General features: G+C 36.7%; 1 protein-coding gene across 1 annotated transcript; it reads right to left on the bottom strand.

Annotated features, from left to right (window-relative positions):
• Nucleotides 1–2,465: 2,465 nt before the first annotated feature.
• On the bottom strand, nucleotides 2,466–4,673 carry LOC113291049. Its single transcript, XM_026540628.1, has 3 exons — nucleotides 3,795–4,673; nucleotides 2,843–3,583; nucleotides 2,466–2,672 (listed from the first exon to the last, which is right to left on the bottom strand). The coding sequence occupies exons 1-3, from the start codon at nucleotides 4,671–4,673 to the stop codon at nucleotides 2,466–2,468; spliced, it is 1,827 nt and encodes a 608-aa protein (XP_026396413.1).
• Between the last annotated feature and the right edge of the window lie 9,317 nt (nucleotides 4,674–13,990).

Genomic DNA, 13,990 nt, shown 5'->3' on the forward strand with positions numbered 1-13,990 from the left:
TTAACTTTCTGTAAATTGCTATTTTTATGAGAATCAAAACTCTAATTCTTGGGCGACTGATGATAATAACTGAGATAGTGTAGAATGTCCTCATTGAGGGTATAATTTAGTAATCGAAGCTTCATGTTAGTGCATCATAGATTGGCTCGTACGCCCCATTTACTTGTTCTTCTCTGTAGCTTAGGTGTAAGGTCGACTGGGGCTCTATATGCCTAGTGCTACCAGCGAAAAATGCAGGTGGTGATAGTGAATTGTCATAACATTTTGATTATTCAGTTAAAATTGAAAATAAAAATACGAATATTGATCTTTAATTGTGGTTCCCAGAAGAATTTATAAGTTCAATAGAAAGGCGGCTGCCGTTCTTGGTAGAATTTCAATTGTCGCGTCCCACTTGTGAAGGAATTTGATTTTGGGATTAGCACAGGGGTTTGGGTATTTTTGGTGTGACTTGTGGTTGCAGGAGCTTCACACAGAATTTGCACCAAGACCAAACTATAGCTTTGAATTTCTTTTCTCACACTCGAAGATAATAAAAACTCTTAGTAAAAAAGCTTATGGTTTTCGCACTATCTTTTATCATCTTTGAGTCTGAGAAAAGAAATTAAAAGCTTAAGCTTGGTCTAGGTGCAAATTTTAAAAGTTTTGTCACCCTTTAGTTCCGAGTAGTACATGCAGTCCCCTGAAAATATATATATATGTATGATATAGCATAATTAAGTACTCATTAGTATGAATCCCAACGCTTCTAAGTGTTCCATTGAAAAGTTAAGGCCCATTGTCGTTTTGGTGGTTTTCTTTTGTCTTAATATCAACTGTGTGCTCTAATATATCAATATCATACTTTTTTTTTTCAGTTCATTTTTTGTTTTCGATTCAGCAATGACATGCTTTTAATGCAATTTTGTAGGGACTATCGAAGCTCGTGGGAAAGCATCACCCAAGAAAGGTCAAGGAAGATGTGCTCTGAGGTTTAGAGTAAATCCAACCATCTCATTTGTTTTCACAATATCGTTATGTTAGTATATCTATAGCGAACTCTGTTTCGTGATAAATGTAACTCAGTAGCTTATAGTAAAAACTAAAAACTTTTAACTTTCGGTAAATTCCCAGTAGTGGCGATGAAGCATCATGTGTTATTGGTTAATAGAAACAAATAGAAGGCATTTAAGGTTACATATTTATGTACTGCTGTTGGTGTAATATTTGCTTCGTGAACAGAAATGATGAACATCAGTGGATATTGCCAGTGTGATCACAAGACTTTGTCCAAGATTCATGTACTAAAGCAACAATTTTCCGAGTCAAATTCCTGAGGGGGCAGTTGCCTCGTGAGAGATTGAGTTAATTTATCTATGAATTTCTGTCTATTCACAGCAGTTATGCTAGTTCTCCAGTCATCCACATCCATGTTGTGGAGAAAAGCTAAAAGCATAAACAGAGCTGCAAGCTGATATGTGCTGCTTATATACATACATACAAGTGCCTTTTGGGGAGAGTTTTGTTTCCTAATCCATGTGGTTGCCGGATTGAAGAAAAAACACATAATAGAAGTCCCAGTCCGACAAGTTTTTGGTTGAATTTGGAAACTTATTTTCCAAAAATTGTACTCCGGAGAGTGGTAAAAAAAACTATTCTCTCTGGCACACTAAAATATCACGACAAAACTTCACCGTTTTTGAGGTGAGTTATAAAGCATTACAATTTTATTCTGTAGACAGTCTTATAAAGTGACTTCAAAGTTCAAACCATATTCGCATCCAAATCTACGCTCAATATACGCTACGGATCGTTGCCTTGGAACTTCTAGATGTTGGAGTTGGGCTTAAAAAAAGAATAATTGCACCCGGCTTGAGCCCAATATTATCTATAAAATAGTTATCAGTTTAGAGCAATTCTTGATCTGCCCATTATAATCCCACTATGTTACTATGTACTGATCAAAAAAGAAAAATGTGAAAACTACTACCACACCCATTTTTCAGATTTTGATTACTGTCAAACCTACGTCCAGAAAACTTCAGGGGCACACCCATTTTTGGGAAAGAAATTGTCACATACCCATATTTTTCCAAAATTAAGTTTTATCAAAGGAGACGAGAGAGAGAGCGGAGAATTTCCAAAAACTTTTTTATCATCGCAGAGCAGATTGATCTTCAACCTTCTCTCCGTTGTATTACCACAACAAATTAGCACACAGAAATGGAAATGAATGGTGTAAACACCTCCAGAATCGGTGATCCAGGACAATATCTGGCTTTAAGAAGCGCAACCAACAAACTCTATTTCATTAAAAATCATAATGAAGGAGATAACCCTTCTTACAGCTTATAACAACCAATGATTAACTCTAAGTTTTACTCAATGGATGACTGACACGTTACACAACATCAATGGACAATAACAAAGTATTAAAGGCACTCTACTCCTAGCTTGAGGAAGCCAACGAATCTCTCATAAGTGGACTAAGGTGTGTGTTGTTTCCCAACAGAATGCAACATTGCCTTCCCCTGAAGAGAATCCTTGTCCTCAAGGATAAATCTAGGGTAATGAGCTTTGATGTTGGAGATTGCTTCCCAAGTAGCCTCCCCCGGTGAAGAATTTGTCAATTGAATCAAAACCTGAGGCACCAACTGTTTTACGATGATGATAGTTCTTGTCTGCAACACTTTCTACGACAACATAATGACAGTTCCAGTTGGATCTACAACTGGTAATATAGTGGAAGGAGTATGTTGGAGACCAATGTGTTTCTTCAACTGTGAGACATGGAAAACAGGGTGGATACGAGAAATAGATGGCAATTCCAATTTATAAGCTACAGTGAAATCTTCTGGAGTACCTTGAAAGGGCCATAAAACTTTTCTGAAAGTTTAAAGTTTTTTCTTAGGGACACAGAGGCCTGTCTATATGGTTGAAGCTTCAGATAGACAAGATCTCCTACCACAAATGATCTTTCAACTCTGGAAATGTCAGCATAGAGTTTCATACGTTCTTGGGCCTTACCCAGTGATTCTTTGAGTAACTCTATCATAGTAGCTCTCTCCTTTAAGTATGATTCCACTGCATCCACAGATGTTGTTGCAGTAGTTGGAAAAGCCATGTGAGGAGGTACATACCCATATAATACTTGAAATGGTGAAATTTTCAGGCCTCTATGATAGCTGGTGTTGTACCACCATTCTACCAGTGCTAGACATTGACTCCAGTTGCTTGGTTTGTGGCCACAGATACACCTCAAATAATTCTCCAGGCAGGCATTAACTCTTTCAGTTTGCCCATCAGTTTGGGGGTAATAAGAAGTGCTCAAGTTTAGTTCAGTTCCCAAGGATTTGAACAAATCTTGCCAAAAATTGATGGTGAACATCTTGTCTCTGTCTGACACAATGGAAGAGGGTAAACCATGTAATTTGAACACATTAGTGAGAAATTCTTGGGCCATAGAAGCAGCAGTGTATGGATGCTGCAGAGCAATAAAATGAGCATACTTTGTGAGCCTCTCAACAATGACTAAAATGACAGATTTTCTGTTGCTGATAGGGAGGCCATCAATGAAATCCATGGTGATGTTGCCATGCTTGATCTGGAATAGGTAGAGGTTGTAGTAAACCAACAGTAGTTGTTTTGTCACTCTTATTCCTTTGGAAAATGTCACAATGGGATACCAATTGTAAAATATCTTTAAGCATTCTTTGCCAATAAAAATGGCTCTTAACTCTAATATAGGTGGCTTGTATACCATAATGGCCACCCACAGCAGAAGCATGCAAAGAATTTAAGAGGTTATGTCTAACCTGACCACCAGTGCCAATGTAGAGCCTGTTTTTGTATCTTAAGATGCCTTCCTTGTAGGTGAAGTGAGGAACACTATCATATTGGAGAAGTAGATGTGAAATAATTTGTGCTGCTTTGTGATCTTGGTCATAACTGTGGATGACATCTTGTACCCATGATGGTGTAGAAAGATATATTGCATTGCAAGCAGCTTCAGTCATTGGTCTTCTAGACAGAGCATCATCAACAATATTTGCAGTACCCTTCTTATATTGTATTTCATAATCAAATCCCAAAAGTTTAATGAGATATTTTTGTTGTAGAGAAGTAGTGATTTTTTGGTTAAGAAAATACTGAATATTTTGATGATCTGTTCTGATGATAAACTTGTGGCCTTGTAAATAATGCCTCCACCTTTGCACAGCCAGGACAATGGCTAGGAATTCCTTCTCATAAGTGGAAAGTGCTCTAGCTCTGGGTCTTAATGGCTTGCTGAAGTAAGCTATAGGTTTACCTTCCTGAAGTAGTACATCTCCAATGCACAGGTCACTGGCATCACTTTCAACAACAAATGTCTTGGTAAAGTCTGGCAAAGCCAAGGAAGGTGTAGTGCTCATGGCTAATTTAAGTGCCTCAAATGCATTTGTAGCAGCTGAGCTCCATATGAATAAATTTTTCTTGAGAAGGTTGGTGAGTGGCTTGCTGATAGATCCATAGTGCTGCACAAACTTCCTATAATATCCAGTGAGCCCAAGGAAACCCCTAAGTTCCTTAAGATTTTTAGGTACTGGCCAAGACTGCATACAAGCAATTTTTGTTCGATCTGCAGAAACCCCTTCAGATGTAACTATATGGCCTAAATATTCCAAGGAAGGTTGTACAAAACAATATTTAGACATTTTAGCAAATAGCTGATGTTATCTGAGTAAAGAAAAAACTAGCCTGAGATGGTCCAAATGTTCACTCATGATGTGACTGTAGATGAAAATATCATCAAAGAACACCAATACAAATTTTCTCAAATACGGCTGAAAGATTTCATTCATCAGTGCTTGAAATGTAGCAGGAGCATTGGTGAGGCCAAAGGGCATGACTTTAAACTCATAATGTCCTTGATGAGTTCTGAATGTTGTTTTGTGGGTGTCTTGTTCATGCACTCGTATTTGATGATAGCCAGCTCTAAGATCAATTTTAGAAAAAATGACAGACCCTTGTAGTTCATCTAGTATCTCATCTACAATGGGTATAGGAAACTTATCTTTAATAGTAATGCTATTGAGTTTCCTATAATCAACACAAAATCTCCATGTGTTGTCCTTTTTCTTGACCAAAAGTATGGGAGAAGAAAATATATTGTGGCTTGGTTGGATGATTCCAGTATGAAGCATTTCTTTAATGAGTTGTTCAACTACTCCCTTATGGAAATATGGGCACTTATAGGCTCTTGGGTTTATAGGTGATGACAGTGGCTGTAAGGGAATTGAATGATCAAGACTTCTTTTAGGTGGGAGTGTAGAGGGTTCCTGAAAAATATTAGTGTATTCTTGTAAAAGTGGAAGTATAATTTCTGGAGTTTCAGGGGTTGTGGAGGTGGAGGATATGGAGAATAATTGAGACACTAAGCCATGGGAATTGTTGTAGAAGTACTTTTTTACTACTTCACTACTCATCATCAAGAATGAGTGCTTAGAAGTTTTTCCCTGTAAAGTGATCTTCTTATTGTTATAGTGAAAATAAATACTGAGTTTGGCAAAGTTGAAAAGCACATCACCTAATTGTTTTAACCAATCTTCTCCAAGCACTATGTCACAACCCCCTAGTGGCAAGACTCTTAAATCTTCTACAAATTTGTGTCCCTGCATGCTCCATTGTAGCTTAGAAAAAATACATAAGCTTGTTGTCTGGTCTCCATTTACAACATTGACCTTCATATGTGGAGTTGGTGTGATAGTACACTGAAGTGAAGAAACCAATTTACTATCAATGAATCTTGTGGTGCTACCTGTGTCAATAAGGACAGAAACAATCTTCTTGTTCATGATACCTGGTATTCTTATTGTCTCACCAGTGGCAGAGCCAGTGAGAGCATGTGGAGATATTTCAACATCAGATTGTATGGGAGATTCAGTTGCTTCTTCAAAAATTTCTTCCTCTTCCTCAGTATCCTGTGATTCAGGAGAATCCATGTGAAGCATATATATCTTCTGTTTCCCTTTACAAAAATGGCCTGGTTTATATACTGCATCACAATTGTAACACAACCCTTGTGCTCTTCTTTTGTCCATTTCCTCCTGAGTAAGTCTTTTAATGATAGTATGTGTTGGTGCAGACTTTTGTGGAGGTAAAAAGATTTTGGTGTTGTAGGATTGGATTTAGGTGAAGTGATAATTGGTTTAGATGATAAAGGGACATGAGAGTATGTTATATTGGAATTGTAAGGGGTACTGAATGATTTTGAAAATGGCCTGGGTGATGGAGTCACAAATTGAAGCTTTTGTTCTTGTAGTCTAGCTAATGAAAAAGCATCAGCCAAAGTTTGCGGGTGAAACATAGACACAGATTTGCCAATGTCATCCTTCAATCCACTTTGAAAGCTCATAAAAAAATAGGATTCACTCAAAGATGGGTTCATTCTTAACATTAAATCCTTGAGTGATTCAAACTCTTCATAGTATTCATCAACAAAAATTTGTTTGCACTAATATATTGAAACTTCCAACAAAATTTTCCTCCACAGGGTTTTCAAATCGAGCACAAAGATGAGTAGATAAATTCTGCCATGTAATTCTATTTCTATTAACTTGAAAATTTAGAAACCATTTCTCGGCCTTACCTTCAAGCTAGATAGCAGCTATGTCAACCTTCATATGTTCCTCAATGTCGTTGAGTTGAAAATAGCGTTCACTCTTCTGGATCCACCCTATAGGATTTTCCCCATCAAATCTTGGAAAATCGAGCTTTGAAATTCGATGGTGGTGATTGACAAAGGTAGAATGATGTTGATGAAAGTAATTTGAGTTGTAATCATCATGGTGATGTGAACCACCTGCATCTTCAGGACGATTAGGAATGTTGGACTTACTGAGCAATTGAATGAGATTTCGATTATTCTCTTGTAAAGTTTCCTTGAAACTAGCCTTCACTGTATCGATCTGAAGAGTAAGGTATGTGGAAAGTGATTTAAGATCAGATTTAAGTTGAGTGATAGCAGCTTCATTCGTAGTAGCTTTATCAGCAACATCTTTGAGCGTCATTGAAAAAAAAATTGGTGGATAAAACGACTCTGATGCCAATTGTTGTATTACCACAACAAATTAACACATAGAAATGTAAATGAATGGTGTAAACACCTCCTGAATCGGTGATCCAGGCCAATATCTGGCTTTAAGAAGCGAAGCCAACAAACTTTTTTTCTTTAAAAATCATAATGAAGGAGATAACCCTTCTTACATATTATAACAACCAATGATTAACCCTAAGTTTTACTCAATGGATGACTGATACGTTACACAACATCAATGAACAATAACAAAGTATTAAGGAACTCTACTCCTAGCTTGAGGCAACCAAAGAATCACTCATAAGTGGACTCAGGAGTGTGTTGTTGCGAAACAGAATTCAACACTCTCGCACCACAAACACATGAACATCCCAATTTTCTGCATCACCATCACCATCACCGTCGTGAAATAGAAAATTAGGGTTCGTATGTGATGTTCGAATTCAAGAAGGAAAATGTGTTTTCTGTTAAGGGTGTTAGAATTAGTTTTGATATGGTTTCGATGTTGAAAGAGGAAATTTAAGGTGTTGATGGTTGAATCGAAGATAAGTTTTGGTTGAAATGGAAGTATGGAAAAGGATGAAGATTGAAGTCAAGTAGGTTTTCTGTAGTGGTGTTTCGCGGAAGAAAAAAATAGATTTGAATGGGGTTTTCGTTTTGTAGCTGATGATTGCGAATCTGGTAATATGGATATTGATTGCTAGACAGAGATGAAGAAGGAATTGTTGTTGTTAGTGAAGATGAGATGCAGATTAAGAATATGTGTTAGAAATGAATTAGGGTCTGATATTGAGACGATTTTTGAGTAGAGAAGAAAACCAATTGGAGAGTGGTGGTTTTGACCAAGATTTATGCTTAGAGGATGGAGGCAGTGACGATTAGTGAAGATGAGGCAATGATGATTATTGAAGTTAGGGTTGGTATTTTGGAGCTGATGGGCCTGTCTCTAATTCGAGATTCAGAGTACACAGATGAAGAAAAGAGATGGATGCTACTGATAGCAGATGGGTTCAAGAAGGCTACAGGAGATAGTGATTATCATGTGTTGTTTCTGATGGTGGTGTTATTTTAATGGAGTTAGGTTGAGTTGTTGTTCTTGAGAAATTGTAGATGAATTGTTGGTAGTTCCAGCTGATTGCAAATGATGGCTGTGAAATGGATATGCTTGTAGAGGTGTTATGAGTCTGCAATGAAGTTAGAGATTGTAAGAGATTGCAGGTAGTTTATTGGTGTTGTTGAATTTGGGTCGAACTGAAAGGCTTGAAGCATTGCAGGTTATAGTGCAACTGCAGTTTGAATAGTAAAAGTGCTGAAGTTGGTGGTGTTGTAGCTCAACTTGCAGATGCTGGTTGCTTGAGAAGTTGCAGGTGTATGTTGTTGCCGTCAAATGGATGGAATGCTGAAACGAGAATGGGTTGGTAGAATCAAGGAAAGCATAGAATTGTTTTGGTCTTGAGACTTGCAGCTGAACTGAACCTACAAGAGATATGGTGGTGATTATGAACTGGTACTGTAGTTGTTTACCAGCTAAGGTGAATTTAAAAAACAGGTGGGTGTTGGATGGAGATCAAGAAGTTGTTGAGTTTGGTTGCAGGTTCATGGTACCGGGTATTGAAGGTGATGATGAATGGTTGCAGTGCAGTTCTTTAGTGTTTTGCGGTGGTTGCAATGAGAGTACATGGGAGATGAAATGGAGATGAATTTGTTGGTACATTGGCTAGGTTTAAGGTTGATGGGTTTTCAGTTAAGGGAGATTCGAAGAGTTTATGAAGAATTGAAAGATTGGAAGAGTTAAGAATTGAAGAGTTGCTCCAAAATCTTGATTCTCGATTTAGAGACTAACTAGTCATGAAGAATGAAGTTGTAATTGATGCACGAAGACTAACACATTTTTATTTTAGCCTAAAAGTAGTTGCATAATGGTTGAATAATATGTTATGCAGCTATGATAATGGATGCATAACCTGTTATGCATCTACAACATTTGTTGCATAACTTCTTATGCAGTTTAGAGAATGGTTGCATGACACGTTATGCAACTACGTTTTTGTTAGTATTGAAATCAACAAAAAAAAGGCTGCATAACTTAATATGCATCCAAAATATGAATGCATAATGCATCAAGAAAATGGATGCATAACATGATATGCATCCGTAAATATGGTTGCACAACGCATCATGCATAAATTTTTTATGTACGCACTAAAATGAACCAAAACGATGGCTACATAACTTGTTATAGACGCATAACTTTGTTATGAAGATGCATAATTTGTTATGCATTCGATAAAATGGTTGCATAATTCGTTATGCGTCTGCATAATGTGTTATGCATCTTGTTTGGTGGCTGCATAATGGTTATGTATCAAGTTTCGAAAATTTTGCCTAAATTGATAATCACCTCCGATTTTTTCGTGAAAAACAAAAATTTGATACTGTTGTTTGTACTTGTTGTGTAGCTCTCTTAAAAAGATTTCCAACGATATAAAATTTGTAAAATTCCAAGGCGCGGATTTTTGGATATGTTATGTCCAAGTTGCGTTGCCAATTATACCCCTAATTTTTCCAATTATACCCCTAAAAAATTAGGCTGCATAACGAGTTATGCCTGAAAAAATAGTATGCATAACGAGTTACGTATTGATTCTTAATAATTTCAGATAATTTTGGGTGTCACGGAAATAATTATGGTGTCACGGTACCTAAAATTAATTGTGGGCCTGACAATGAGAATATTATTTCTTTTGGGTCTGTGCCTAATTTTCCCTGAAAAATGAATGGGCAAATGGGTGAATTTATTCGTTTACCTATGGTTCATCAAGAGACGCACGCTTCTTCTAAAGAAGCGTGGCTCATTAACAGTCGTGCATCCCAACGTTACCCGTTAGTGGTTAATTAAACATGTGAGGCCCTTGTTTGTGGACGGATAAACCTGAATTTGATCATCTAATGGATCTAATTCTTTTCCCTATAAGTTCATCTCATTTCAATTCCAAATTCACACTTTGTACACCTTTAAATCTCGTACCATCTCAATATTTATTTTTCCTTCATTACAAGCACACCTACTTATACCATCTCAATATTTATTAGAAAATTTCCAAAATTTCCTTTTTGTCACAAATGTGGCAATCTCCTCACAATAATCAAAACAGAAAACACAACAAAGATCCACTAGAGTTCGTGGTGTCGAGTTCACGATGGATGAAGATGAATCAATTTGTAGGAATTATGTAATCTTTACAGTAGATCAAATTAATGGTTGCCAGGGGAATACGTTTTATCACCCTTTTTTTTTGAAAAGTTTCGTGAAAAAACAGGTAACATCGATTCTCGTGATCTTGAAGGGTTGTCTCATCGTTTTCATGCAATTAGCAAAGATTTTGGTGAATAGGTAGCTTTGATTATGAAAATGTTTCGATAAAAAAAACGGTGAAGGTGAACCAGATGTGGAGCGAAGATGCGAGGAAGAGTGGCAAAGATCCCACAACGGTAGTTTCCAATATGAAAGTTGTTTCAGCATTCCGAGGGTACTTAACAAATTTAATCAAGTGCCAACAAGATAACCATATGATCTAATTTAGCAGGATTTTCAAAATGGTGTATTTGTTTCCTCGTCGAAAGGAAATGCGTCTCCACATGATAGGTCTCGAAGTAATCAGGAACAACACAACACCAATCTGGATGTTAACATTAATGTCAAAAGCAGAAGATGAGGGGCTCGTAAGGATGGTAAATCAGCGGGAGACACAACCCAAAGAGCAACAAAAAGAGGTTCAAACGATTTCAACTATTCTGAGCACAAAGTAATCGTTGGGTAGAACAAGATAGAAGAGCAGATTGGGCATGATGTTTAGGCAGATTCCAAAAAGTCGTCTTTCACGAGTACAACATGTTAGAGCATATCTCGGTTGAACCCACCAAGTGTTTGTATGTCAAGTTTGGTTGTCATATTTTAGTGAATCAAAACTCATTTAAAGAGTCGCTTGATTAAATACTAGAGTCAACTTCGTATAGGTTAGCTTGAAAGTATTAGGATATCAGACATACAAGTATTACATGAAGCCTTGAAGAATGTGAAGAAGTATGGATTACAACGACAACATCATCCTTCCTCTTGAGGTTAGTAATATTTGACTTGAACTGTTTCCCTAACGTATCTTTCAAGTTTTGCATATTGAAAACGTAACTGCGAAGCTGTGTATGATACTCTAGTTAGACATAGTATTAAGGAATACAATACGAGGTTTATTGCTTAACCATTAAACTTTGTATATAAGACATCGACATAATAGTATGAATGATATTGTGATTATGTATGGGTATGAGTGAAGATTTCATCCTAGGAAACAATGTTTTACATTCGTTTAAAGGAAGTAACTTCGCAAACTAATTTTGTGGATCGAAAGGGAAATAGCTAGGCATATTGGTATTTTTATTTATTGCATATCTATTTTGAATTACCAATATGTGTGTTTAGTATAACCGCTTATAAACTTGTTTATGTTCTTGGTAAAACTATTCACAAGGCCTGACTTATGTGTTGGTATAACTTTTATTAGTAAAAACGATCTTAAGTAATCACTCAAGATGGTATGATCGATCCCTTGTAAATAGAAACTTTTATCTAGTCATTGGGGAACCGATCCTAGTAAGAGTTAGAACAAATTTGCAAGAGGGAAATCAATCCTTGTAAGAGGTGCAACAAGTTTTTAGTGATAGGGTAACCAATCCTATGAACATGTGCAACAAGTTCTTAGAAGATGGGGGAACCGATCCTATGGACATGTGCACCAAACTACAGGTAGTTACCATAAGTATGTGGGGAACCTATCCTAATACTTAGTCAACCGAGTTTTGTTAATGTAAAGACCCGCAAGTTTGTCAACGCTATTAGACCGGTCAAGTATCGAATTAGCCAATAATAACTCGATTAGTTTAACACGAACATTAATTAATAGAAATTAATATAACACCGATATAGATACGAAACTAGTACCACTAGGTAGATCACGGAAAGTTATGCGGAATGCACCACTCGAACGTGTCAATCGGATACCATAGTAATCATCAGATACGTATGAAGGATGATTACAGTTTAGCCACCTGGATACCCTTATTGTTTGTATGGGAACCTTTCGTAAATATGGTCGGCCTTATCTTCAGCTCAATCATTCGAGAATTCAGTTTCTCATTTCTTCTTTGTCTTTCTTCTTCTTATTATTCTTTCTTCTTCTTTTCTTCTAATTCTGTTCATCGCCTCCGGGGATTTTGTGTGATGATTCTGAGGTCGAAATCAAAAAGAACTTAGGGGAAACTTTAGGAAATGATAACTGGTGTTGATGTTGTTGTTAATTGAGTTCGGGAGAAGAAAGAGGGGATGTTGTTGTAAGATTTGATTTAGGGTTTGAGATTATTTGAGAATTGATAAGTTAAATGAGATGTTAACAGATGAAGAAAGCTTGGGTTGATGTTTAATTGAAGTTGCAGAGTTGTTCTAGTGATTTAATCCAAAGTTAGGGTTCATGTGTTCTTCCCCGAATTAGAATTAGGGTTTGTAAGAAGTTCAAAGAAGAATTTGAAGATGAAATTGAGAGTTTAAAGAGAAGATTTGATATGGGTATTGATCGATTGGAAGAATTAGGGTTAGAGATGAAGAGTATTTCAAGTTTGATTAAGTTAAGGTTTTGAAGTTGATTGTGAAGATATGCTTTGCTTCTGTTAATAAAGAAATGATGGAGATATCTTTGGTGATAAAGAAATTGATGTTTGAGAAAATATGAGTTGAGGTAATTGTTTTCTTAATAACTTACTAAATCTATTGATTTAAGTTAATGAGTTTATGAGTTCATGGATGATGATGAATATACTATGAAACTATATGTTGAGATGGTATAGTGTGGAATAGTTTGTGGCTGTAACTTGGGGTTGGATGTGAATTGCATGAAGAGAAAAGATGGTGTTGCCACTGTTTTAGAAGGATTAAGGTTTAGGTGAATGAGCTATCTCAAGGTATGGAATTGTTACAGATGATGAAGAAGAGCTAAAGGGTGGTTCTGTATAAGTGGAGAATTGAAAGTGAAATGATGAGTACGCAGTGGTGTTGTGGACATGGTTTAGGTTGTGTTTGATTTACAGGAAGAGGGTATGTTTTGCGATGAATGCAGGGAAGAAATGAAATAGTGTATTAATAATGTTGTGTATGGATGGATAGTGAAGAGAGTGTTTTTGAGGCAAGACTCATTGTTATTTGAAACTGGGATTGAAGGTGATATGGTCTGCAACTATTGTTGAGACATACTGATGACACAATAAAGAGTTGGAGTGTATGAAGTGGGTTTATGGGATTTTGGTTATGATTGAATGACAGAAGACATGGATAAATCTAGCGGTTCAGTTGAACTGGTGGTGTTGGTTGTGTTGAGATGGAGATGAGTTGGTGCAGGTGGAATGGGAAAGACAAGATGTGGTTGGTAAATTGGCGGGTATATGTTGAGTTGCAGATATAGCTAATGTGAGTTTAGGGATGTAAACTGAATCTAGTGGATGATAATGTTGATGTTGAAGTTCAGATTGAGTTACAGGAAGGTAAGTTGTAGCTAAGGTTAATGGTAGTGTTGTATGGGATTCTCAGATGAAGTCTGGTGATGGTTTTGTTAGTTAGAGATGTGTTCTTGGATGTAATAGTATGGCTTGAGGGAAGTCTCTATGAAGGCTTGTCACTGCAATTGCAGGTAAGCTGATTTTTGATTAAGAATATACTTGTGAAGTTATTTGTATTCAATGTATTGTTATTTCAAATTATAGTTAAGAGTTTTGGGGTTGCACAATGTTTGTGCATTAGTGTTCTTTGGCCTGAGCAATGTCTCTGGCCTGTGCAAGAGTTTTGGCCTTGTGCCATTCAGCCTAGTCAGGATCTGACTCTAGCTGACTCAG

Source organism: Papaver somniferum, chromosome 6, assembly GCF_003573695.1.
Source record: "Papaver somniferum cultivar HN1 chromosome 6, ASM357369v1, whole genome shotgun sequence".
Taxonomy (NCBI): domain Eukaryota; kingdom Viridiplantae; phylum Streptophyta; class Magnoliopsida; order Ranunculales; family Papaveraceae; genus Papaver; species Papaver somniferum.